This window comes from Pagrus major, chromosome 11, assembly GCF_040436345.1.
Source record: "Pagrus major chromosome 11, Pma_NU_1.0".
In the NCBI taxonomy this organism is placed as follows: Eukaryota; Metazoa; Chordata; class Actinopteri; order Spariformes; family Sparidae; genus Pagrus; species Pagrus major.
In genome coordinates this window covers 8674906-8700119 of record NC_133225.1, presented here as the reverse complement: position 1 = coordinate 8700119, position 25214 = coordinate 8674906, and the positions used below count along the sequence as shown (strand labels likewise).

Here is a 25214-nt window from a genome sequence, read left to right as displayed (position 1 = left end):
TTTTGTATTTGCTTGTAATTCTGAGGTGAGATTCCTGTTAGGAGCCTCTAGGGGTTTTCAAATAAATAAATAAATAAATAAATAAACAAATACAAAAATTTGACTAAAAAAATATTGTAAAGATTTTTTTGATCATGGTTGAATATCAATGACAAATAAATAATCTCCCAATTAATTTTCAGCTCTCATTATGAGTCTTTATTTGTGTAAAACAGACTGAAATACTCTTTTACCTGCAGTGGTGTATGAAGTATTCAGATCCTTTATATAAATTAAAGCAACAATACATAGATCCTGTACTCAAAACCTTACTCAAGTAAAGTCATTATTACCAAAACTATTTACTATTATATTAGATGTTTTTGAATTACTATAACTGCTGCATTAATGTGTATGTTGTATTTTACCACTGATGTTCAAGATTAAGCTGATTTAAAGGTGCACTATGTAGTTTTTGGGGAAGAAATCTTAATCAGAAGAGAAAGATCTTCATTGAACCATGCATCTCTTAATGGTCAACTTTTAATGTCCACAGAAAACAACCTGTTTTTTTGGCTTCATGACAATGCATTTTAGTTTATTAAATTAAAAAAAAAATTTGTAACTAAAGCTGTCAGACAAATGTAGTGGAGTAAAAAGTACTATTTGTAATATTTGTCTCTGATGTGCAGTGGAACAGAAGTATAAAGATGGATAGAATGTCCAGAATGGCCTTAAGAGGGTTATATTATTAAAGACATTATGTTGTTTGATTATTGTTACTGCTTCATTAACGCTCATTTAAGCACTGTGACTAGTGGACGTGGACCTCATACTACTCTGTTGGGTAGTTCGATGTACAGCAACGTTAAACTGTATCCTATTAACTACATACATGTGTGGTAAAAAGAACAACTTTCCCTCGGAGATGTTGTGGATGTTTCTATCCTACATGTGATTGTTCAAAGCAGGTGTCTGGATTCAAAGTCTGCATCACTTCACACTTTGATCTTCAGGACAGCGTTACCAAACAAGATGTCTGACCTTGTGGCCTCGGTGCTTCACTCATGCTCAGCTTTTGCTGAGCTTTCTTCTCACAGGTTCACGAGTTTCCTGCCTGTTCCTCCTCCTCTCCACAATGTAGTAATGTGTCAAAGGAAAAGAAGTGTGTTTTTGTGAAAGGCCTTTGAGGCATTGGAGTGCAGGATGCCTCTTAGAGGAGCACAGTATCCTGTCTGAGGAAGTGTGGACTGTTGCCTGCTTCCCCCTCTGCCCTGCCCTCAATGTCCTCCTCTTTTTTACTGTGCCAAGAGCTGGACCCTCTCCGGGCCCCCTGAAGATTGCAGTCAAGTTGGTGCTCTGTTGGCATCATGAAATACCATAAAGTGAGAATCCAAAATATCAGAGACAAGGTTTTGATATAGCACAGATGAGACTGGGAAACTGTTGACTCTATTCTCTTTCCCCTGAAACACATGATATATCCACAAGCTTGTGCCAATAATCTGGTTAACATATTTAAGTGTTCCTACAATAAACACCGCTAAAGAAAAGCAAAAATTACACTCAGATATATACATTTATTTCATTCTGTTGAGGCTTTCAAGAGTCAAATTATGTAAAAACACACTCTCACTCATTGGAGTCAGATGAGAAGATTCATACCACCCTCATTCCCAACTCATCAAATACTGACGCATTGAGGTTGTAGGTTGTGCCGGACGCCATTCCAATGCATCAGTCTTTGACGAGTTGGGAATGAGACTCAAAAATCAACTTTTCTTACAAATAGGACCTTTAAAAGAGACATATTATGCTCATTTTCAGGTTCATAATTTTATTTTGGGTTACTACTAGAATAGGTTTAGATGCTTTAATACTCAAAAACACATCAGTTTTCTCATACTGTCCAGTGCTGCAGCTCTGTATTCCCCCTCTGTCTGAAACTGAGCTCCTGTCTCTTTAAGGCCCCTCCTCCTAGTTACCCAGTCTGTTCTGATTGGTCAGCTCAAACATGTCTGACCCAGCACTGCTAACAACAACAGAGCAGCTGTGCTGAATTAATTCTTACATGCTGAACTGGCCACTAGGCATAAATTATGCAAACGTGTGACTTTGTGACAGTGTGATGTCACAAAGGCAGGACTACTGACGAGGCGTTTGAGGAGCAGTGTTTTCTGTGGGAGAGAGGAGCTTCTGTAGGTGTGACCTTTTTAACTTTCAAGATCTGTTAAATGTACAAGAACAAATATAAAACACTGAAGGAAAGGGGGAAAAAGAAAAAGCACAATAAGTCTCCTTTAAGACAACCAATTTGACACAGTTGTGAAACTTTACTAGCCACATTACTAACAACTGTCAGATCATTTAACTTGATTATCAAAATTCAATAGATTTATTGACTTATTGATAAATCAAAACAAAATTTACTGTTTCATGAGATATGGGTTGCTTTCAACATTTTATCATTTTAAGCATGATTTTGCCTTTTAACACATTTTCGTCTCTAGGTGCACATTTATTATCTGCTTTTTATTTAATGATTTATTGAGTGTATTATATTTTAGTGGTTGGGCAGGGTCCTGAGCTACAATAATTACCTCTTGAATGTACTTTGTGTGTTGGTGTGAACACTGTTGTGGCATTATGTTTTTCATATGTTATCAGTTCAGGCTTGTTTATGTTCTTTGCATGGGTGACCAAACCCGTTTCCCAGTTGGCTTTTCATAAAGTTATTTTAACTTTATTTCATGCACCAGTTATATAAATGTTACATTATTTTCCTCTTGTTTAAGCTGAGTTGTGTAGGCCTGTTGTCTTCTCTCCTAAGATGCCATGTGTATTGTGTTTTTGTCTCAGTCGCAACAGTAAAGATTCTCTCTCTGCTTCGTGCCCATTCTTTCTGTTTTGACTCGTGTGACTCTGACCTTTGAAATCCCTCTTGTGATCTCCAAGCGTAAACACAAACAGCGGCAAGACAATTCAAAGTCAATGAGCAGAGAGCAGAGAAACTATCCTTTTTATTTTTTCAGCAGTTTGAAAAAGAGGACACAATGCTGTATTTAAAGTGTGTTGCAGACCTCTCTACAGCCCTGGATAGCCCTCATAGTATAACCCAAATATACAAATATCTTATGACTATTATGTTCCACACAACCTCGAACGTTTCCTCGCCCAGCACTCTTTCGAAATAATTTTTTATGTTTATCTTTGATCGGGCCAGAGCTCAAAGCAATCATCTCCTGTGGAAAACAATGATAGGATTGACAAAGAGAGAAAAAAAAATGGAAAATGTCTTCTGTTTCCAGATTTTCCAGAGGTGCACTCGGTGTGGAGTGCCCTCCAGGAAGTGTTGGTTAGGAGGAGGGTGGGCGGTTTAGTAAGCGGGGAGTCCCTGTAGAAGTGACCAGGCCAGGAAACATGTGGATTTAGCACGTAACGTATTCCCCCATCATCTCCCTCAACACTCCTGAACCCATGCCAGCAAAACAAACACAAACCTTCCCCTCCTCGTCAGGTGAAACGCTTCATTCATCACATTCAGGGCAATTTTGAAGTCCTGTTAAAACATCATCATCATCATCATCATCATCATCATCATCATCAGACATGAACTTATATGATTTCTACTTGTAAACTGGTGAGCACACAGAGGTTTACATTATTCATTTTAAATATTTTCTTTTTCTTCAAAAATGAATGCTTTTGTAATTTAAGCTTGTTAAGTTACGACCAGTATTTTTTTAATTTGAAACATGGATAAAGCTAGCAGCCTGGCTACTGTCTAAAAGAAAAACAGTTTCTCAGAATCTCAGTTTGATCTAGAAAGTTTGATCTAGAAACCCCGATCTCAATGCTATTGAAAGTAAAACACCCAGTTAATAAGTAGGTTGAGAAACAGACTTTGACACATCATTGGTGCTCTCCATCGACTGAATGCCGTCCGTTCACTGTTGTTTTACCTCACTTTCTCTCACTCTCCCTCTCTGCCTCCTCCATCAGCCGGGTTCTTCTTCTCTGCTGTGTGGAGACTCCACAGTTATTCCAGTTTCTTCCACTGTTACCTGGAGATAGCAACCAGGGAAAACAATGCCTCTTCCTGTTTTGGTTGCACAACAGCAGTCACACTTCCTTTGTGTTGTAAATCATCCTTCATTTTCTTGGGCGTGAAAACTCAATTTCAACTACAATTTAAAAAAGTACTTGTGTACCATTTTGTACATGTTATGTAAATACTTTTTACTCCACTGTTAATTTTAAGATTTAGTTACTCATTAACCAATAATAGGCCTACAAAATATGACGATCGGATAATATCAGCCCCACTTTCACCAGCATTAACATGAAAGTGAGACTGCATCATATTTTTTAAAAGATATTCAAGTAATATAATATAAATTATCATAAAGTACACCTTGGACTTTGCAGCCCAGACACCAGGATAAAATATTAGCAGTTAGTTCCTACAAATCACAAATGGTGCGTCCATACACACGTGTCAAGCTACATACCATCCTATGTACAAAATGTGTCATATCACGTTCATATTATGTTTATTACTGGACTTTCATATTGGGACGTGGAGGGTATGGTGGTGGAATTACAGTTGACATGGCTGAAACCAGAGCGTATCTTGACAAGGGCGGGAAGTCTGCATTTCAACATTTGCAAGTGCGACACCACTGAAAAAACATGATATAAGACTCAAATTATCTGTGGTTTTGCAGGAATCTACATTTAGTCTGGTTGCAATTTTTAAGTAGCTAAATTGCTGCTAATAGGCTACTTTTGTACTTTCACTACGGAAAGTTAACGTTAAAAACGTGAAAGAGTAGCCTAAGCCTATTTCTATACCGTGCTAATGCTATTAAGTGCCGTTAGCGTTAGCTGGCATTTGCAACATTAGCTACAACAAACTGGCAACCACTTGCCAGAAAGGCTCGAGATCAAATTGAGCTTCTGATAACGCTTTTCCACCAAAATTAGTGGGTCTACACAGGGTTTTTTAAACGCGACTCAACGCGCTAAAAATCGCCTATTGACCCCATTCCCACTTCCCGCGGGCGAGGCAGCCCGCATGTGATCTTTATCCCAAGCGTCACAGTTTACAGTTACATCTGTGTGTTTAATGGCTGAATGTTATCAACACCACCTTTAAATAATCTATAGGTGTAACTATGATCACTCAGACTACTTAAAGGTGTTGCCAAGGCTAATAGTAGCTAAGCTATAGCAACTTTATAGGCTAATGGAGATTAGCTGCTCTTCAGTTGAAGTGTTAATTTGCAAAAAACTCAATTTTGATGTATTTTTCTAAATTATGCTTTTTTAAATCTCTGGCACAGAGAATATCAATCGATTAGACAGGCTATCTCAAACTTTTCCATTTTTTTTCTCCATTTTTTTCCCCAAGTGACTCAATTATTTGATTAAATATAAGACATTTCCCTGTAAATCTGTGTTGAAAGTTGAGTGTTAGGTGCAACAGGTCGCGCCGCAGCGTTGATCATGTGTTAGTGTTTAGCTCCAGCAGACAGACGCTCCTCCTCCTCCTCCTCCTGCAGGCTGCTCGGCCGGAGCGCGTCTCTCCATCCTCAGCCTCAGCCTCAGCTCCATGGGGACACACAGCCGCACTTTACCCTCTGCTGTCCACCACACTGCTGCCGCCGCCGCCGCTGCTGCTGCTGCTGCCTGTGCTCATGACTTTCTCAAACTGTTCCCGGGAGTGGAATATAAAGCATCGGAAGTTATATGACTAGTACTGAGCGTGTGGGATTATTATCACAGAAGCGCTGAAGTTTTTTTTATTTTCTTTAATTTTTATTGGGTGTTCATGAGGAGCGTGTCCATGTCTTCTGTCGGATGATGGCTCCGGCAGTCTCCGTCTTTTTACTGTTTGGGATTATTCTGGAAATCACTTGTGTTGCTGGTAAGAAAATTAATTAAAAAACTCATTAAGTCTTCTATCTTAACTATATAACACATTAAAGGACTTTTGTAATAAGTTTGTAGACAGTGATCATTTCTATCAGATTCTTTTTATTTCTCTCTCAGTTTAATATTTTATTTATGACTTTATGAGTCAAGTTTGCTCATTACTTTTGTGGTGAGTATGGAAGAAGTATGATAGTGTGTGTCAGTCAACTTCTTTTCAGTTCAGATAATAAATGTTGAACAAAGAAGGGAAATCTGCGCCCATTTGATAAAGAAGAATTAGTTTCAACCGCTCATAATCCAAGTTTATATGAATATGTGCAGAGCCAGGGGTCAGATGTGTATATTTCCTACTGGGTCAGCCTAATGTGTTTTTTCCATACAATACATTATGTGCTTTAGGGCCTCACGGGGAGGTGGAGGGCAGCGTGTATCCTCAGAAACAGGAACCCCACCTAGGCCACACTGTGCTGGGCTATTCAGCCTGACCAGGCCCATCTTCCCCTGCTTCCTGTTTTGACACAGCTCCGCCATTTTCTGCAGCAGTGAAAAAAAAGGGCCCCAAGTAGCCAGACAGTCAGTTACAAAGCTGTTTTTTTGAATTTTTTTTTTTTTCCTGTATTGTACTTTCAGTTTCTAGCCTGTGAATTTGACCTGATTAAAACAACCACAACATCTGACCCATTTATGCAGCTTTTATTTGCTCGGGCCGTGCAGACTGATATCATCAGCGCTGATTGTGTTTGCTGTGATTGACTTGTTTGTTGTTTTCTGCAGCCATTGAACTGCGCTTTATGCCTGATCCACCCACGCTGAACATCTATGGCGTCCACAGGATGAACAAATCTGACAACCTGGAGCTGACATGCAGGTATGTATAAGAATACCTCACTGGATTCAGTCCATCCACTGACCCATACATGCACAGTGTTGAAACACTCTCTATCTCTTGATCCGGCAGAGGTCGGCAGTACTTGAGGTGGACGACTCCTCCTACGAGCACTCGCTTCTCCACTAGTGACTGCAGCGGATCAGGACTCTTCTGCACAACGCTGCGGATCTCCAACGCGACTGTCAATGAGACTGGACAGTACCAGTGCTCCTACAGAGACCTGAAAGTCGAAGATGGCAAGACTTCAGCAGCAGCTTATGTGTTTGTCCACGGTACAACTCATTTTATACTTATTTGGCTGTGATGGTGTGTCATACAGAAGAATGTTTTGCAGATGTGCTTCAGCAAATAGATGTTGGACAGTCATCTAATGTGAATTATGGTTAAAGTACAGAATACTTCATGTTGTAGGGGCCACTAAAGGACCCTTACTGCACAAAACAATTGTACCAATCATAATTCAGGGAGGCCACCCTGGTCACCTCTTTGCTCTGGCCCTGTCACTGTTTTGCGTTGATTTCACCTTCTTTAAACACGTATCTGATGCCTGTGCCTTTGATTTGATTTCAGACTACAAAATGCCATTTGTGCCGTCTGAGAAAGAATACGAGGTGGTGTTCATCCGTGAAGGAGAGCGGGTGGTGATACCGTGCCGAGGCTCAGTGGAGAACCTCAACGTGACGCTCCACACTGTAAGGAACGGTTGTTTCTGTCCTCGTCACGTCGATTCTTGGTGAAATCAAAATGAAAGTATTGTGCAAGCTTGAGGGAACTTCTGTAGGATGAAGTCACAATAGTGTAGCTACCGTTAGCTAGTTAGCTCAGTTAGCTTCGCAGCTAGCAGTACGGACTGAGAGCTCGGAGCACCTGGGGAGTGTTGGTGTTCATATGGTTTATCTGATGGCACACATCTAGCACAGGAGCTTTGGACCCAGACGGGCCAGGACTAGCTGGTTAGCATGCTAACTTCAGATGGTCATCATGTCAAAACTGCTATTTTGTCACATTCTGTTGATGATTTTATTTTATGGTTGATATTTTTTTCTTACATATTGCACCCTTTGATATAAAATAAATAATCACATCTAAATTTCAAGGTTTGCTATGCAGTATTTAATTTTCATAAAGATGGGGGATGCACACACACAGAGTCAGATATAAAATTTGAATAATCAAAATGAAAGTAAAAGAGATTTTGCCGAAATGCAACCAGTGGCATCATTTCACCTGATCCTTAATAGCCACAATAACCCGAATGACATCATTAGGGTTGTTTTTCAGACTTTAGGAAGCTCCTCCAGAGCCACAGATTATACAGACAGTATGCAGCTGTTTTCAACTTGATGTGTAAACTTGATTATTTATTTAGAAACCGTTGGTTTTATAGGGACAGATACAATAAACGTAGACAAACTGAAACAGATTTTCTCATGCAAACTTCACAGTATAATTTGTAAAACCAGTAGATAGCCCCTTTAAAGCCCCTTGACGTAATGTGGTGTTTTAAAAAGCAATGCAATCTTATTTCTTATCTTATTTCTTATTTACACAGTCAGATAAGGGCTCATGTGTAAAATGGGCTTTAAAAATGCCGTGTTCAAAATAAATGTCTGTGTGTGTCAGAAGTATCCAAATAAGGAACTTCATCCTGATGGGAAGGACTCTCTGTGGGACGCCAGGACTGGTTTCACTGTTCCCAGTTATCTGATCAGCTACGCCGGTGTCGTGTCCTGCCAGACTCGTATTGGAAATGAGACGTTCAAGTCCCCCCTCTACATCGTTGCTGTTGTTGGTAAGACAGAAAAAAAGATTCACGCTAAAAAATTACCAACTCTATTAGTCAAAAAGTGTGTTTTATTGAACTGAAGTGAAAAGGGGACTCGTGAGGGAGAGTCTGTTGCCCCAGGAGAACAATAGGCCGTTGACTGACTCCCGTATCTTCCCGCCCTTTTCCGCAGGATACAAAATCCATGAGCTCACCCTGACCCCTGAGAAAGTCTGGCTGTCTGTGGGGGAAAAGCTGGAGCTCAGCTGCACTGCCGAGACTGAGCTCAATGTGGGCATCGAATTCAACTGGACGCACTCTGGTCAGGCACTGGTCAGTGCATAACGCTTTCCTGCTCTTTCTCTGTGATGTTTAAAGAGCTTGTCTACTTTAAATAAGCTTCATCAGCCTGTTTTTACATACAGACAGGTATATCAGAAGTGGAGTATCTCACTTCCTGTTGTCATTGCACATCTTCCTTATTTCCTGCTTTCAGGAATCCTTCAGGTTATCTCTACACCAAGTCAAAGTGCATAGGTGACCAGATGTGTTTGTGATGTTCTGTCTTCTTGGCGGTTTGGGCCAATATGTTTCTAAGTTGTCTGTTTCTGATTATGTCAGACCTCTGTGAATGGCTCGAGGCCGACCCACGCGACACCCCACAAGAGAAAGCTGTGGAACTCCCTGGAGCTGTCCAACAAGCTCACAGTGGAGAACGTGACAGTCGATCACTCTGGAGAATACACCTGCACCGCATCCAGTGGGCTGATGGAGAAAAGCGCCACAGCCTCTCTTACAGTGTTTGGTAGGTGTACTGAATACGCGATGTTGTAGACATGCAAACTTAGAGATCGTAGGACATGTGTTTTTATCTCTTAAAGAGAGCGCAGGTGTCCTGGTGTGCTTTTTGGTGTAGCTGTTATCTTATGGAGCCCTGAAGCTGACAAAATTAGGTCTAAGGTTGTCAGACAAGTCAAACAAATAAAATATTGAAAAACAAAAAAAGCACACTTTTCCTTTAAATGTCCTATTTGTAAGAAAATGTGACTTTTAGTCTCATTCCCAGCCGGTCAAATACAGACACTTTGGGTTTCCCAACTCAAAAATGGCATGGCAGCCGGCCCGACCCACAATCCCAATGCTTCAGTTTTTGACAAGTTAGGAATGAGACTCAAAAATCAACTTTTCTTACAAATAGCACCTTTAACCTCCAATCAATCGATTACAAAAAACAAAAGACTTTTTTATGTTTTCTTTACCAATAACCACTCACATGTATTTTACTTTTTTCTTGCCGAAGTTCAATCATTTATTTATTCCTTATTTTACCCATGAAACATTTCTTTTAAAGTCTCATATGATAATGAGATAGGTGTGACCTTGCATTTCCAGAGCAGTGAAACAATGGCAGCCAACGACCTGGTAGCTACCTAGCAGAAACAACCTGTCATAATGTTCATAATGAAAAAAAAAAAATTCCACCTCTCATTTTTTCCCTCATCCCTGGCCCTAATAGTCTTCCGTACAATAAAGTTTTGAATCTCGTTGATGATAATTTGTAACAACATGTTGGGATTTTGTTTGTGTTTCCAGAGAAGCCTTTCATTGACATGAAAGAGCCGTGGACGAAGGTTTGGGAGGTAAATGTGGGAAGTCAAGCATCTCTCCCTGTCAAGTATTCAGCATACCCCGACCCCAGCCTTAAATGGTACGTTCACAGGAGAAGAATAAGTTGTATAATAAAAAGCACTAGTTGCAGTTTGTTATACAGTTAACCAGCTAAATGCATACTACAGTAAATAGTCTTGGCAACATGTTAAAAATCACAGTTTGTGTGGCCTTCATTCATGTTGCTCCAGACACTTTATGCTCTCCTCTGTCTGCCCAGGTTAAAAAATGGCCAACCACTGAAAGATGACTACAGAATAAAACAGAAAAGTGATGTTCTCATCATCCGCGCAGTCACAGAAATGGATGCCGGGAATTACACCGTGGTCCTGACCAATAAGATGACCAAAGAGGAACAAAGACGCTCTTTCCAGCTGCTTGTCAATGGCATGTACTCTCTGTTCCTTTCTCTTTTTTTATTATCTCTACTTGAGCTGCCTGACGCTGTTGCTCAAGAGACTGTGTTGATAACTGTAGATGTCTTCCTCTACAGTGCCTCCTCACATAATTGAGAAGGAGGTAGCGGTGGATACGGATGTGTACCTGTACGGCAGCAGCCCCACCCTGAGGTGCACGGCTCGTGGGATTCCCACACCTGCACAAATCGAGTGGCAGTGGATGCCCAGAAAGGACTGTACAGAGGCCTTCCAGTAAGTCACCTCTCAACAAAGACAGAGCGAGAGAGAGAGAGAGAGAGAGAGAAAGAGGACTTCCTATTGTGTATTCACACAGTGTTCAGTTGTTTCTCAGTCACTCATTGTCAACAGGTTGTTGTTTTAGGAGGGGGAATAGCTGCTTTCGTGATGTTGACAAAAACAAGAGAAGAGACAATGAGAGCGCCCTCTGACCCGATGCAGATCGGCGGATGTGATTCACGCTCTTCACAATGTCCATTTTTAGACGGACGTCAATTATTCAGACTCAGAATGTGTTTACTGATGTTACACAATCAGAGATTTCTATTTCAAGCCGTGTAGCTCTCTCTGCCTTGGGTACGCAGTGATTTGACGAGCGTTGATAGAAAGGAGGAGGCGTGTGTGAGTGGCTGCTTTGACCATCAGCAGGTTCCTTATCTCCGGCCTACACATCTGAGCTCTTCCTCAGTTCTGCACTATGTTTCCTGTTGTTCCTGTCCTGCGCTCTGTCCAAAAAAGAGCTTCTTCCTGCTGAAGCTGGGCCTCTCCTTGTGTACTTTGTTTCGCCCTTTATCACACACACACACTTTTACAGTCCTATTCAAGAAAATACTCAAACATTTCCTGTGTTTCTTTATTTGGATTGACAGGTTTTTTAAAAAAAAAAAAAAAAAAGCCTAACGCAGCGAAAGTAGAAAAGAAAAAAGCATAAAAAAACAGATACATGATTGTAGATTTGCGTGCATGAACGACACCTACATTTACATGGACAAATGGTTTCTCAAGCGTTTCTGTGAGGAAAGTTTTAAAGGAGACATATTATCAGGTTTATCATTGTATTTTGGGTTACTACTAGAATAGGTTTACATGCTTTAGTGTTCAGTTTTTATGCAGATGTGTGACATGGTGATGTCAAGAAGCATAATACCTCTCCTTTTAAAAGATATCATATTTCCATTTTTTTTTTTTTTTTTATTGCCCATCAGGTCAGGGCTGACAGAGTCTGAAGCACAGCTAGCAAAGTGTACAGGTTGGAGAGATATCAGCAATGGCACTGGTCACCACCCTGTAGAGCAAATTATGATTTCCACGGATCATGGACAAAAGGTAAATAAGTCCTCTTAATTGCACGCCATTCCCCTTTCTGTCCACCGCCATAAGAATCCTATCAGCCAAACAGTGGTTGTTGCATTTTGTCTATATTTAATGTGCAGTTATTAACGAAGCAAACACGTTTTCCTAGAAAATCATGAGCTCTCTGAAGATCCAGAAAGCTGAGGTCCACGCCCTCTACAGATGCTCGGCTGCCAACAAAGTCGGAGAGGATTCACACATCATCTTCTTCCGCGTGACACGTAAGTCTTCATTTCTGTCTCGCTCTGTAACCATGATTACATGTGAGCTGTTCTCATTCTTGCTTTTCTATCTTTAGGTGGAGTTGAAGTGAGTGTGTCTCCATCCAATGAGCCCTTAGAGGAGGACCATGTGGTTCTGCAGTGTAAGGCGGACATGCTGATCTACGGCAACCTCGCCTGGTTCCGTGTGACCAACGTCTCCGCGTCGGAGCAGATCGCGTCGGTGCAGCCCTGTCGCTCCCTGACGAGGCAGCGGAGGCCCCTGAAGCACGGGGTGCAGTCCAGCCTGCAGGGCACCAACGTGACCGTGGAGCTGCTTCTGCCCAATGCCTCCCGTCAGGATGAGGGTCTGTACGCCTGTCAGGTAGAAAACATCAAGACTAAGGAGAGAACCTGCCTGCTACGCCGCCTTTCGCTCAAAAGTGAGAAAAATGTATAATAAAACTGATAAATGATTATTTCCTTGTGCTTCAAAACTAAAACTGACTTTTCCAGATGTTGTAAGATAGATAGAACTGGTTTTTAAATGAATATTGTTTGATTCTGATTTTAGGTCACGAGGCTGCAAGGATACTTAATAATCTAACAGATCAAAAAGTCAATGTGAGCGCAACGATCAGTCTCAGCTGTGACGCAGTCGGGATGCCTAACCCAACGGTACAGTGGACCAAAGACAACCACACTGTGGTGGAGGGCTCAGGTGAGACGAACACTGACATCAATGACTGCTGACTCACTTCATAAGTTGCCACAGCTGTTAAGAAGACAGTATGGATTTCTTATAGGTGTGATCCTGAGCCAGAACAACCACACTCTGACAATCCAGCGTGTGAAGAAGGAGGACAGCGGTCAGTACACCTGCAGAGCTTGTAACAGCCGGGGCTGTGACACCGCACAGGCTTTTTTGACCACTGAAGGTCAGTCACTAACCTGGTACAGGTGTTGTATTTCTTATTTGCTGATAGCATAGATGGATTATCAGACAATGGAGCCCCTGAGCACAGGCAAGTGAAAGGCCCCTGCCCCTTCGGACTGAGGCCCCCAGCCTTATTTTGTTTCTCTTTGTAGTCGTCCGTGTCTCCTTTGTGGTCATTTTGAGTGTATTCGTCATTGTTTGTGTTTCTTTTTGGTTGTTTTGTTTGTCCTTGTGGTCGTCTGGAGTATCTTTTATCCTTTTAATTCTGTTTCCTTGTAGACAATTTGCTTCTCTTTGTAGTCATTCTGGGTCTTTTTGTGTTTTGTGTCCTTTGTGGTTGTTTTGCTTCTGTTAGTACATGTTCTGGGTCTCTTTGTAGTTTTTTGTACTTCCTTTCGTCATCTAGAGTCTCCTTGTAGTCGTGTTGTTTCTCTTCGTGGGTGCTTTTAAAAACCGTACTTTACCGTAGTTTGCGTCTCTGTTAGTAGTTAAGTGTGTCTTTGTACTTATTTACTAGCTTTACTGTTGATTTCCTTTTCTAAAAAATAAATGCTAACAATCATTTCAAATAGAGGCTCTGGCACAGGGGCACCCTGGGCCTGTTGAGTAATACACCATTGATGGGAGTCAAGATTATATTGTTCATAGTTCACGCATGAGAGTTTAGCCTCTTGGCATTACCCACAATACTCACAAAGACCCTGTATTTACATCTGGCCTCAACTTTTCACCAGTTCACATCACACATGCGACATTTCTGATATCAAACATGTAGAGTAAGAATAACTTTGCTTCCGCATGACAGGAAGTTGGCCCGGTTTGCACACATCCTCCTGGGAGTTTCTAAATCCAAAACAATGAGGAGACTGCAGGACAAAGGGAGAGGCCAGCCCTGCCCCAGCTCCAGCCTCTGCTCTCCTGTCCACTCTTTTCTGTCCTGATCACAGAGACACAGCGACAAACAAACAAATGCGCTGACTAGAACCAGGGCCTACGTGACCTGGTCCTCGCCAGCAGAATGCGGACCCAGTTACAGTAGCTCCCGGCTGAGGCGCCAGGCCCGCTAACGAGGGAGGGTAGAGGACAGACCCGTCTTCTACCCTCCTGTCTCCATGTGAGGGAGTTACAGGGAGAGAAAGCGATTTAAAACTAAGGGACTTTTTCGAAAGTTATCAGGGTGGGGCGGGTGGTTGAATTTTAAACATTTAAATACCTCCTTGCTTTCTACCCTCCCTTCAGCGAAGGAAAAACTACACAACCTTTTTCTGACCTCCTCTTTTCCCCCAGTAATTTCGCTCAGCTGAATTCTACCGGAGAGAGACGGTCCATTACAGCTTGTAGTTACACACTGATAGGCCGTTTCCAAGTTGTCTTTGGCTGTAGTTGTTGGTGCTGACTCCTGACCATTTGTTATGACTAGATAAAATATCAGCTTGTTTACAGTCCAGATTCCAACAGGCTCCTTCCTCCAACCCAAACACAGACGCACACACATTCACATGTGACATGCCAAAGACAATGACAAAACCTGTCTGAACTTCACGCAGCGCTGCCAAGCCACACCGCCGGAATTATAATCGACATTCCACCGCGGACGTCCCACGTTTTGTCTCTGGAGAACGGGTCCCCAATTTGTCAGATTAGTTACTATGATCCATTTTCTGTTTGTGAACACTGCTGCAACTCATACTGTTGTTTTTTTTTATTCTAGGTGCAGAGGAAAAGACTAATGTGGAGCTGATTGTTCCCATTGGGTCAGTGGTCATCGCCATGTTTTTCTGGTTACTAATCGTTTTCGTCATCCGTGGAAGAAAGAGAGTAAGAACTTCCTCATCCTCTCTTTGCCATACTTTTCCTTCCTCGGATTTTCCCTCCAGTTACACACGTGGGAGCTGATAATGAATTAAAAAACAGGTTTACAGCTATAGCGCACACACACACACACACACACACACACACACGCACAGGCACACACACTGTGGGAGTGAGTGACTGATTAGAAGTGACTGGTCTGGCTCTTGGTGGCTGCTGTCCTTTGTGCCCAGGAACAACAAGGCCACTCTCTGCTCCCATAAGTCACGTAGACCCGCGGCACAGATTTGGGCCCCTTTCACTGGAGGGGCACCAGAGTCACTGGAAAAGTGCTGTACATTTTAATTGAAGTGAAAGGGAAGAGCTAAAACAAATAATGTCCCTTTAATTCACACACATTCCTCTCTCTCTCTCTCTCTCTCTCTCTCTCGCTGTTTCAGCCGAATAATGGGGATCTGAAGACGGGCTACCTGTCCATGATCCTGGACTCGGAGGACATGCCCATGGATGAGCAGTGTGAAAGGCTCACGTATGACGCCAACAAATGGGAGTTCCCTCGGGACAGGCTGAAGCTAGGTGAGACACAGCTCTGAGTCAACTCAGAGAAAACTGTAGGCAGAAAAGTGGCATAGAGTTTTTTTTTCTTGCAGAGAGAGGACAAACATAGACAGCTTCCCGAGAAGGGTTTTTAAAGTATCATATCGCATGATGTTGAAAAAGAGTTAACAGTTACATTATTTTTAGCCTTAGCCAGCAGCATTGCTCTGACCTCATTGTCGATCTGTCGTCCAGCTCGGACACTTGGACAAACAACCTAAAAAGGAGACACAGCTACTATGTCCGTCCGTGTCTTGTAAGAAAAGAGTCAACAGCGATGTTCGCATACTTATTTGGTCACAATGATGATGCTAACATGCTGATATTTAGTTTAGTGTCAGCATGCTAACATTGACCTCATAAGGGTTAGGGTTGAGAGTGAAGTTACGAAATCAGTAAAGAGTGGGAAGGACATTAAAACTGCTGCAATTGTTGTCATTGTTTCGTAAGCAACTTCCTGTCCGTTTTGCGGTTAGCGATTCCCTCCCTCCTCTTGGAATCACCACACTTGCACAACTCCTCACTTTTCTTGAAGCAGTTGTTTTCCTCTTGCCGTGTTTGGTAGACTTAGCCGTCAGTGGCAGCGATGGAATTGGTAGTTTTCCCTGCTTGGCCATTGCCGGTGTATACCAAATTTCATGGCAATCAGTCTAGTAGCTGTTGAAAAATTTCACTCAAAACCAAAAATATCAACATCATGGAAGGAGACCAGTCAGTAGGATTAATTCGAAACATGAATGTCCGTGCAAAATTTCATGGCAGTCCGTCCAACTGTTGTTGGAAGATATTTCAGTAATGTGAGTCTGGCAACCTAAGTGGTTGCCAGACTCACATTACCATCGTTAGAGCCATGCTGCTAGCAAGGCTAAAAATGATCGACTTTGATGCAGTTAAAAGATTTTCATAAATTCCAGTTCAACATAAACTTAAATAAACACAATCTATGACAGGTGGTGTTAATTAAGGTGTACTACATCTGATAAAAAATATCGTAGTATTTGCACGTTGTGTCCTCATGACAACTGTTTTGCATTAAAGGTGACCCACTGGGACGAGGAGCGTTCGGTCAGGTGGTAGAAGCGGCCGCCTTTGGCATCGAGAAGGTTACCACGTGCACCACTGTTGCAGTCAAGATGCTGAAGGGTTGGTATTTTTTTTTTGGTCCTCCCTTTCTCTCCATACATGCACATGCACAGCACAGCAAACAGTTGAATGCATCTCTGTGTCACAGAGGGAGCAACATCCAGCGAGTACCGCGCCCTGATGTCAGAGCTGAAAATCCTCATCCATATCGGACATCATCTCAATGTGGTCAACCTGCTGGGAGCCTGCACGAAGCCCGGAGGTGAGTTATCATCGAGACAAGCCTGCTTACTTCGTCCCCTTTTGTGTCCTGAGTAATTTTCCTCTTTATGAGAGCTAGTGATGGAACTTAACGAGCGTCCCTGACCTAATTACACCTCGCCTGCAAACACTAACTTATCTCTGTTTATTTGAGGTGACTGCTATTTATTTTCCTTTCCCTCTAATATGCCTCACACCTCTCATTAAATCAGCCTCTAGATGTCCTCTGTGGTCCTGTAATGTGAAGTTATGAGTACTTTGATCCTTCTTACTTTGATCCTGATGCTCTTTGCTCTGCAGGCCCACTGATGGTGATTGTGGAGTACTGTAAACATGGAAACCTCTCCAGCTACCTGAAGAGCAAGCGTGCAGAGTACAGCCCCTACAAGGTAAATGATGTGTAACCCTCATGCAACCGACCCTCTGATGTGGTAACATCTGGCCCAGACCGCAGCACACAGTCACATCACTGACCACATACAATTACACAGCAACGCACCTCAGTTGCATCATTTGGTCTAACATAAAACAAAAATGTCTGGATGATGACTTTTTTCCTCATTATGTTTTACACTGATGTTTGTGTTTTGGTCAACAGAGAAAGCGTGTGGACAGCCAGAGGTGGGCGTCTGCAGAGGAGGACATGTCCGAAGGGGATCTGGGTCTGGGGAAGATCGCCCAGCTGGACATCTGCACAGGAACGGCTGTCTGCACCAGAGCTGGAGACATGGCTTCAGGCAGCAGCATGGACTCTCAGGAAGGTGGTGAAGAAGACTCAGAAAGACACACAATCACTGATTCTGGATGTTGTTCAAGGCTCACATTTATGTTTTTTAAATGCTTCCTGTGCTGCAGAGAGCTCCGACGAGGACCATCTGACCATGGAGGACCTGATCTGCTACAGCTTCCAGGTGGCCAAAGGCATGGAGTTTCTGTCCTCCCGCAAGGTAAAACTGTAATTATTATTATTTATTCTGACATCGCACTTTATGTGTGATTGTGAATTGTTGTTGTTGCTCTGTAGTGTATCCACAGAGATCTAGCAGCCAGAAACATCCTGCTCTCAGAGAACAACGTGGTGAAGATCTGCGACTTTGGCCTGGCTAGAGATGTCTACAAAGACCCCGACTATGTCCGCAAGGGAGATGTGAGTCCCGCAAGCTGACAAAAAAACGATCAATCTCACACTTGAGAGATCTGTGAAGCAATTAAACCTACATCTTGATCCTGCTACAGGCGCGTCTCCCTCTGAAGTGGATGGCCCCTGAGACCATCTTCGACCGGGTGTACACCACGCAAAGTGACGTTTGGTCCTTTGGGGTCCTTCTCTGGGAGATCTTTTCTCTAGGTAAGCCTTGTTATCAGCAGGAGACATCAGTAGACGTAACATTTTACACACAAAGACCACTGTATACCTTCAAAATCACCTATTTCATATCTCCTACAGGGGCTTCTCCCTATCCTGGTGTTTGCATCGACGAGTCTTTCTGCAGGAGGCTGAAGGAGGGCACCAGGATGAGACCTCCAGAATACGCCACCACTGAGATGTGAGGGGAAAGTTGATTTATGTGGTTTAACTTATCCCAGAGATGTTACTCACTCCAATGTGATCGAATTTCCTTGTGTTCATAGATACCAGACCATGCTGGACTGCTGGCTGGATCGTCCCACAGACAGGCCAACATTCACAGAGCTGGTCGAACATCTGGGCAACCTGCTGCAGGCCAGCGCTCAGCAGGTCTGTTTGTATTTGATACTGCGTCCATAAATAACTTCAGACTTTTGGTATTTTTATGACATCTACAGTGGAGTCTCAACAGCAGAAAACGTTTAAAGTTAAACAGGCGTGGAGAAATCAATCACACAGGAACTAGTACCTTGGAGATATGCCTCAGTTTCAGCCCCTCAGTATGCTGCTGTTATGGCTGTCAGTGTTTTATGTGTAAAACCCGAATACCACACAGCTGCAACAAGTTCACACCCATTCACTGAGCACTGCCAAGTCATGCCAGGAACTTTAGAAAGTCATTACCAGCAGAAAAAAATGGGCTGACGCAAACGGGTTGGATTAGAAAAGCTTATCACAGCAAAAGGCAGGTACATTCACCCAAGTATTGAACTTGAAGCCCAATTTTAAGGTCCTTTACTTGAGTTTCTCTCATTTTCTGCTGCTTTATATTTCTGCCCCACGACATTTCTGAGGAAAATACTGTACTTTGTGCTCCACTACATTTGTTTGATAACTTTAATTACTAGTTACCTTTGAGATTCAGATCAGTAATATAAAATATAACCTATGATTTTATATCAGAATGACTTTATTGATCCTCAGGGGGGAATTCCAAAGCTACCAAGCAGTATGTAATATAATATATGTCAAATATATAATAATACATTGAAATGAGCCCCATATTTACCACCTACATTATTGAAATGCACACCAATAATCATAATACAATAATATAATATACATTATTTTGAAAAATCAGTACTTTTGCTTTTTGGTACTCCAAGTATATTTTGATGCTCCCACCTTTGTGCTTCTACTTATAATATTTTGAATGCATTTCTTCTTATTATGTCTTCTACTTATGTTGAATGAATTGATCCAGCGTGTATTTGAGCTTAGATTATGTCTTGTTCTCCAGGACGGGAAGGACTACATCCCTCTGACAGCGGGCGGCGACACCGAAGGATCTCCACTGACCCCCGACCCCAGGAGCCCCTACAGCAAGCCCCAAAGTGGGGAAATCCTGGAAGCTCAGCTCCACTATGACAACCCGCCGTCCCTCAGGTCAGCATCATTATCTCCCTCTCCACTGTCACCTCTAAAAGTTAATGGAGAATCTGGTTCAATCGCTTGTCTCCTCCGTGCAGACCGTCCCAGCAGAGCGAGAGGTGCAGTCGGCCCCTCAGTGTGAAGACGTTTGAGGACATCCCTGTGGCCCACAGCAGCGTTATGGTGAGTGTGAGTCTGCAGGTCACACACATTCACAAAACAGATGTAATCTACTCACTACTGTGAGAAAAGGCTATATCTTCTGTCTTCTGACATTTCTATCTAATTTTGTATAAAATACAAGAGCTATTAGAAAAACATTGGATGTAATGCGGTCTAAGGAAACACCATCACAAAGTCAGCGATGTAATGTAACTAAGTACATTTATATGAGTATTTTAATTAATTAATTAATTTATTCATTATTTAATAAACTTAATTTTGGGATATTTGTACTTTATGTGAGTTTTTCCATTTTCTGCTACTTTATACTTCCACTCCACTATATTTTGGATGACAATATTGTACTTTTACTCTACTACATTTATTTGACAATTTTAGTTAGTAGTTACTTTGCAGATCGCATGAGGCATGATGGTTTACAGTTTATACGTCCATGTAAATGTATGTATGATTTACTTTTACTTGCATTTTTGACACTTTTGCTACATTTAATAACAGACACTTTAAGACTTTTACCCATGTACTATTCCAATGGGCGACTTTGACTCTTACCAAAGTAATATTTTAGCACAATGTCCTTACTTTTACTCAAGTAGGACTTTTGGTTAATTACCATAGAGGTGAATCAACCTTCTCTGACACGTCAAAATAATGAATATTATAAAGCATTTTATCGGATTGCATTAGATTGTTCAAATGACCCTAATAAATTGGCAGTTCAGTGTACTTTTCACTAGTTTCTTCATCCATAAACTGATACACATATGTTTTTCCCTGTCTTTCTGACTTTCTATTAAATCCATGATTATTTTTAATGTTTTCTCAGAGGAAGTTCATCATGTAACTCAGTAGAAATGACGCTGAAATTAGAGCTAAAGATGATTTTCTTAATATTAGATGGCACATTGTGTGAAATAAGTCAGTCTTTGCAATAGAGGGGAAATAATGAGTATATTAATCGATCATTCATTCAATCAGTAGATTGTCTGAAAATGAATCACCAAATACTCTGAATCAATTAATCAGTTATAAGTCCGTCTTTGCAACTGAATTGAAACAACTATTTCAATTTCAATCAGCAGAACCTGAACAAGTGTTAGGATTGGGTGCTTTTCTTCTTCTCATGCGATTGTAAACTAATAGTATTTGAGTTTCGGACAAAATCTTGGGCTTTAGGAAATTGTCAGGGCCATTTCTCACTATTAAAAAAGATATGTTATAGATTAAACAATTAATTGATTTATCAATTAATTTCTAAGAACTAAGCAAATTAACTGATAATGAAAATAACTTATTTAAGTCCAACTTTACAAACTAAAGTGGAAACTAAAGAATATGAATGAGTCCCTGTGTTTCTCTCTGTGGCACCAACCACACCAGTGTTCATTTACATTTTTGGTGTTTCTACAGGAGGGTCACACAGACAGTGGTATGGGCTTCTCACCAGAGGAGGTCAAGGGTTTAAATCGACACCTGTCAACTACACCCAACTTCAGGTGACGACTACGCATCAGCATATAACCTACATCACATTACACCCACTATTACTCACACAGTAACTATGCATTTCTTCATTTGTTTTAGCTGCATATCAAATTCTGAATATATGCACCCTTCCTGTTTTCTCTCTGCAGCCAGCTGCTGCGCTGTAAGAGTAAAGAGTCTCTGGCCTCTGAGTCATCCAATCAGACGAGCGGATACCAGTCAGGGTATCACTCTGACGACACGGACACACCGATCTATGCTAACGAGGAGGTGATCATGAAGCACAACATGCTGAAGAAGCCTCCGCTGCCCAAGACGCCCGACAAGTTCAACGTGGAGATCCGCTACAGCACGCCACCCGTCTGACCCCACATAGTCCCAACTGCTTAACCCTGAGTCTTTTCACTGTTCGGTATTTGTTTACCCTCCGCAGGCTTCCCACTTTAGGAACAATCACAACACTTGCAATAGAGCAGCTCGGGTCACGACTGTGGCGCTGAGATATTTTTATAGGAGATAAGTTAATAAGTCAGCAGGGAAAAAATGAAGGTTGTATGATAAGTTTGTAAGCGCAGCTCTCTTTGGACAGCCGGAGGAATGCTATCATGTTTACACAGCGAGTTAAAGGTCTGGGGAGCAGAGACATGAGGACACGCCTACTTCCTCAGGCACAATCCACCCACTTCCTGTATTGCAGGAAATGGCATCTGGAATTTTTAGACAATTGAAACAGCAAATGTTTTCTTTCTTTCTTTTTCTTTTCTTTAAAAAAAAAAAAAAAAACACAAAAAAACCAAAACAAAAATCCTGTCAAGGAGACAGTTCTCACAGACCAATCAGAACAATGACTCTAGGGTCACATTTGTACAGTTCCTTTACGCATATAACTTACAGTATTTTATTAAAAGTGTATTAGTTAACCTGCAATAAATGTAACTAGTTTTATAAAATAAAAATACCCACAGATTAAGATATATCTTGTGTGTTTTGTTTTTCTTTTGCTTGAAAAGTCTCCCATATCTGCCACTATTTGTTCATCCCAAACATGATGATCCATGTGTGTTTGTCTCTTTCTTTCTTTTGTCTCATTTCCTTTCTCTTTGCCTTACGCAAAGGAAACAATACTTTCCCAGCCTTGGTCATTTTGTGTGTGGGTGTGTGTGTATCCTATAGGAACAATGTCCATTCAACCTTGGGTATTTTCTTAGCTGCACTCAGATCACAGTGCCCACAATAGCCCTGCCAAGGCCAGTGTGGGCCAGTATGACAACAAACAAAGTGTAGGGGGTACATGTAGAGGGGTAGATTTAAGAAAGCTGGATTTGAAAGAACAGGAGAAAAACAGCATCCACATTGGACCCTGGATGTTTTTTTTCCCCCACACTTCCAGGACTCGCAATCATGCATCATACTCACGCTACCACTTGTTATTATTACTTATTGTTCATGACTTTTGTTTAGGATAATTGTTTAAACCCTGGTATACTTTTCTGCCAGGATGTTCGGCCTGAAAGTCAGAGGAGCTGGTCAGTCTGGGTGGGTGATGGTGCATGAGAACACAACGTATTGTGTCTGCAATCAAGGACAACAAACACAGCTAATTATAGAGTAGTAGAGGAAACGACACACAACCTCTCAGGAGTTGTTTCCACACTTCCACACGTAATACTGGGAGGTTAAATTTAGAAAATCCTCCCACTGGAAGAGGCCAGGGGGGACTACTGAAGGTGGCTATAGTCAAGACAGGGACAGAGGCAGCTTAAGAGAAAACAGGAATAGCAGCTATAAGGAACTGTGCTTGAGAAACCCTTTACTCACAGAAAATAGACAGAAAAGGTGTGTGCAGCTTTGAAATCACATATGAAAATCAAATGTTCTGAATAGGTGTCAGTATTGGTTTTGTTTAGTGATAACTGAGCAACAGTGCCCTCTACTGTACTAAATGTGTAATTACATGTCACTTTTCTTCCCCTCTTATCTCTCAATTCAGCATGCCAGACAATTGATCAGTGGATATCTGCTACATGAGAAGCTGCCAGGTTAATATGAAAGCATTGCTGATAAGACTAATGCTGAAAACAGACATCGTTTCTGGCCTTGCGTCTGGAACAAAGGGGCGACATCTTCTACCGCAGGAACTCAGTTTAATTTCCTCAGGAATGGACAGACAGGCTGAAGGCAGAGCTCTGCACTGGCAGGAAATACCTTGGCATCCAAAAAGAGTCTCATGTAATAGTACATACCCTGCCAAACAGGCTGCCAGCTCACCAAATGCAGCCAGAAGAGACAGATAAATAGGAAAACAGACAGACAGACCCTCCCAGCATAGTTAAGCACCTGTAGCATGATCGCTACCAGCTGCTGTAGTGGAGGGAGAGCACACATGCTACAGACAGATAGCCTAGTCTTTGATTCCAGGTACCAGGGGAGTATGTGGTGAGATTGTGGATCAGCTCACTTGATTCGAAATGAGAAAATAAAAAAATAAATCACTGACTTGAATCTCTTTAAAGTGGATTTTATTCAGCACTATTAATGTCATAAATATCCACAAATTGAGTCAGCTGCAGGCCCTGAACACGGCGTTATAGGTGCAAGGTAGCAAGCAAGGAGGTTTTACAGTTACAGCTAAAATTAATGAACAAATAGTTGAAATAGCTAAAAATAATGGATAGGCCTACACAGGTTAAAAATATATCTTAAACTATTTGATAAACAGTTACAACAAAAAAAAAGAAACTAAAAGTAATAGATAAATACTTAAAATAGCTAGCTAAAATAAAATTTAAGATAGCCTAGCTAAAAGTAATGGATATAAAGTTGAGAAATGCTAAAAGTGGTCTTTAAATAGTTTACTAAAAGTTAGGATTGAAATAGCTAAAGTATTAGATAAATAAAAAAGTAATGGATTACCAGATGACATGGTTGCTACAAATAGCCTAGCCTAATTGATAAAAGGTTAAAAATTGCTAAAAGTGAAAATGTATACATGGTTGAAATAGTTAAGTAGGTCTGAGCTAGTGGATACACTTTTAAGATAGCTAAAAGTGATGGATACGCAGTTAAAAAAAATGCTAAATGTAGTAGATGTAGCCTACAGTTGAAATAGTCTTGGCTTGACATATCTAAGGCATAAAATAAATGTTTAAAATAGTTAAGTAGTGAATAAATAGATGAAATAGCTAAAAGTAATAGATAAACAGTGGAACAAGTTAGCCTACAGTCTACAGTTAAGTAGTTTGCTAAATGTAAATGACCAAAATAGCTAGAGGCTATTAAATAAATGTTAAAATAGTTAAGTAATGGATAAAAAAAAAGAAAAGTACTGTAATGATAAGTGGTTTAAATGTGCAGTTTCTACCACTCGTAAGTGCAGATGCACTACACATGATCTGATAGAGGGATGACGCAGAGAGACCATTTAGCTTCTAGTCCATCTGAAGCTATAACTCCCACCACTAAGGGGTAGTAATGCTCCAACATCAGCCCTCACAAACTCTGCCTCAGTCTGAGATCTCAGAGAGGCAGAGCAGCAATCAGGATATCTTGTCACTTGATGGCACACCTTAAATTTTTACAACCCAACATCCTGATGCCACGTAACATGTGGTATGTGAACAGAAAAAAAACACATGCAGGGTAACAGAGCGTAGCATCACGCACAGACAAAAATCTACCTTGCTCTTTCCGCTCATCTGTCTAATCACATCAGAAAAGATTAGCTGAAATCTAAGACACATTCATGAACACGGCCACACACACGCACACACCTCAGTATGGAGTTGATGGACTGGCTTGTTAAACTGTCAGATTCAAACCGACAGACGTCTGGGGATTAATGTCACTCAGAGATAACAAATTGTAATTTCC

General features: G+C 41.5%; 1 protein-coding gene across 2 annotated transcripts; it reads left to right on the top strand.

Annotated features, from left to right (window-relative positions):
• The first annotated feature begins 5487 nt into the window (after positions 1-5487).
• kdr (kinase insert domain receptor (a type III receptor tyrosine kinase)) lies at positions 5488-22108 on the top strand. Of its 2 annotated transcripts, none has more exons than XM_073476025.1 (30): positions 5488-5908; positions 6691-6784; positions 6875-7077; positions 7376-7497; positions 8432-8597; positions 8764-8903; positions 9192-9375; positions 10164-10278; positions 10459-10625; positions 10732-10888; positions 11860-11980; positions 12117-12228; positions 12306-12650; positions 12782-12928; positions 13014-13145; positions 14856-14962; positions 15397-15532; positions 16592-16696; positions 16785-16898; positions 17198-17286; positions 17496-17658; positions 17753-17844; positions 17922-18044; positions 18134-18245; positions 18345-18444; positions 18530-18635; positions 19546-19691; positions 19775-19859; positions 21270-21355; positions 21494-22108. In XM_073476025.1, exons 1-30 carry the CDS (start codon positions 5842-5844, stop codon positions 21708-21710), a joined length of 4053 nt encoding a protein of 1350 aa, XP_073332126.1. In that variant the 5' UTR covers positions 5488-5841; the 3' UTR covers positions 21711-22108. The 2 variants fall into 2 exon arrangements, with proteins under 2 accessions (XP_073332126.1, XP_073332125.1); XM_073476024.1 differs by having other exon boundaries at positions 5565-5908; positions 8429-8597.
• The last annotated feature ends 3106 nt before the right edge of the window (positions 22109-25214 follow it).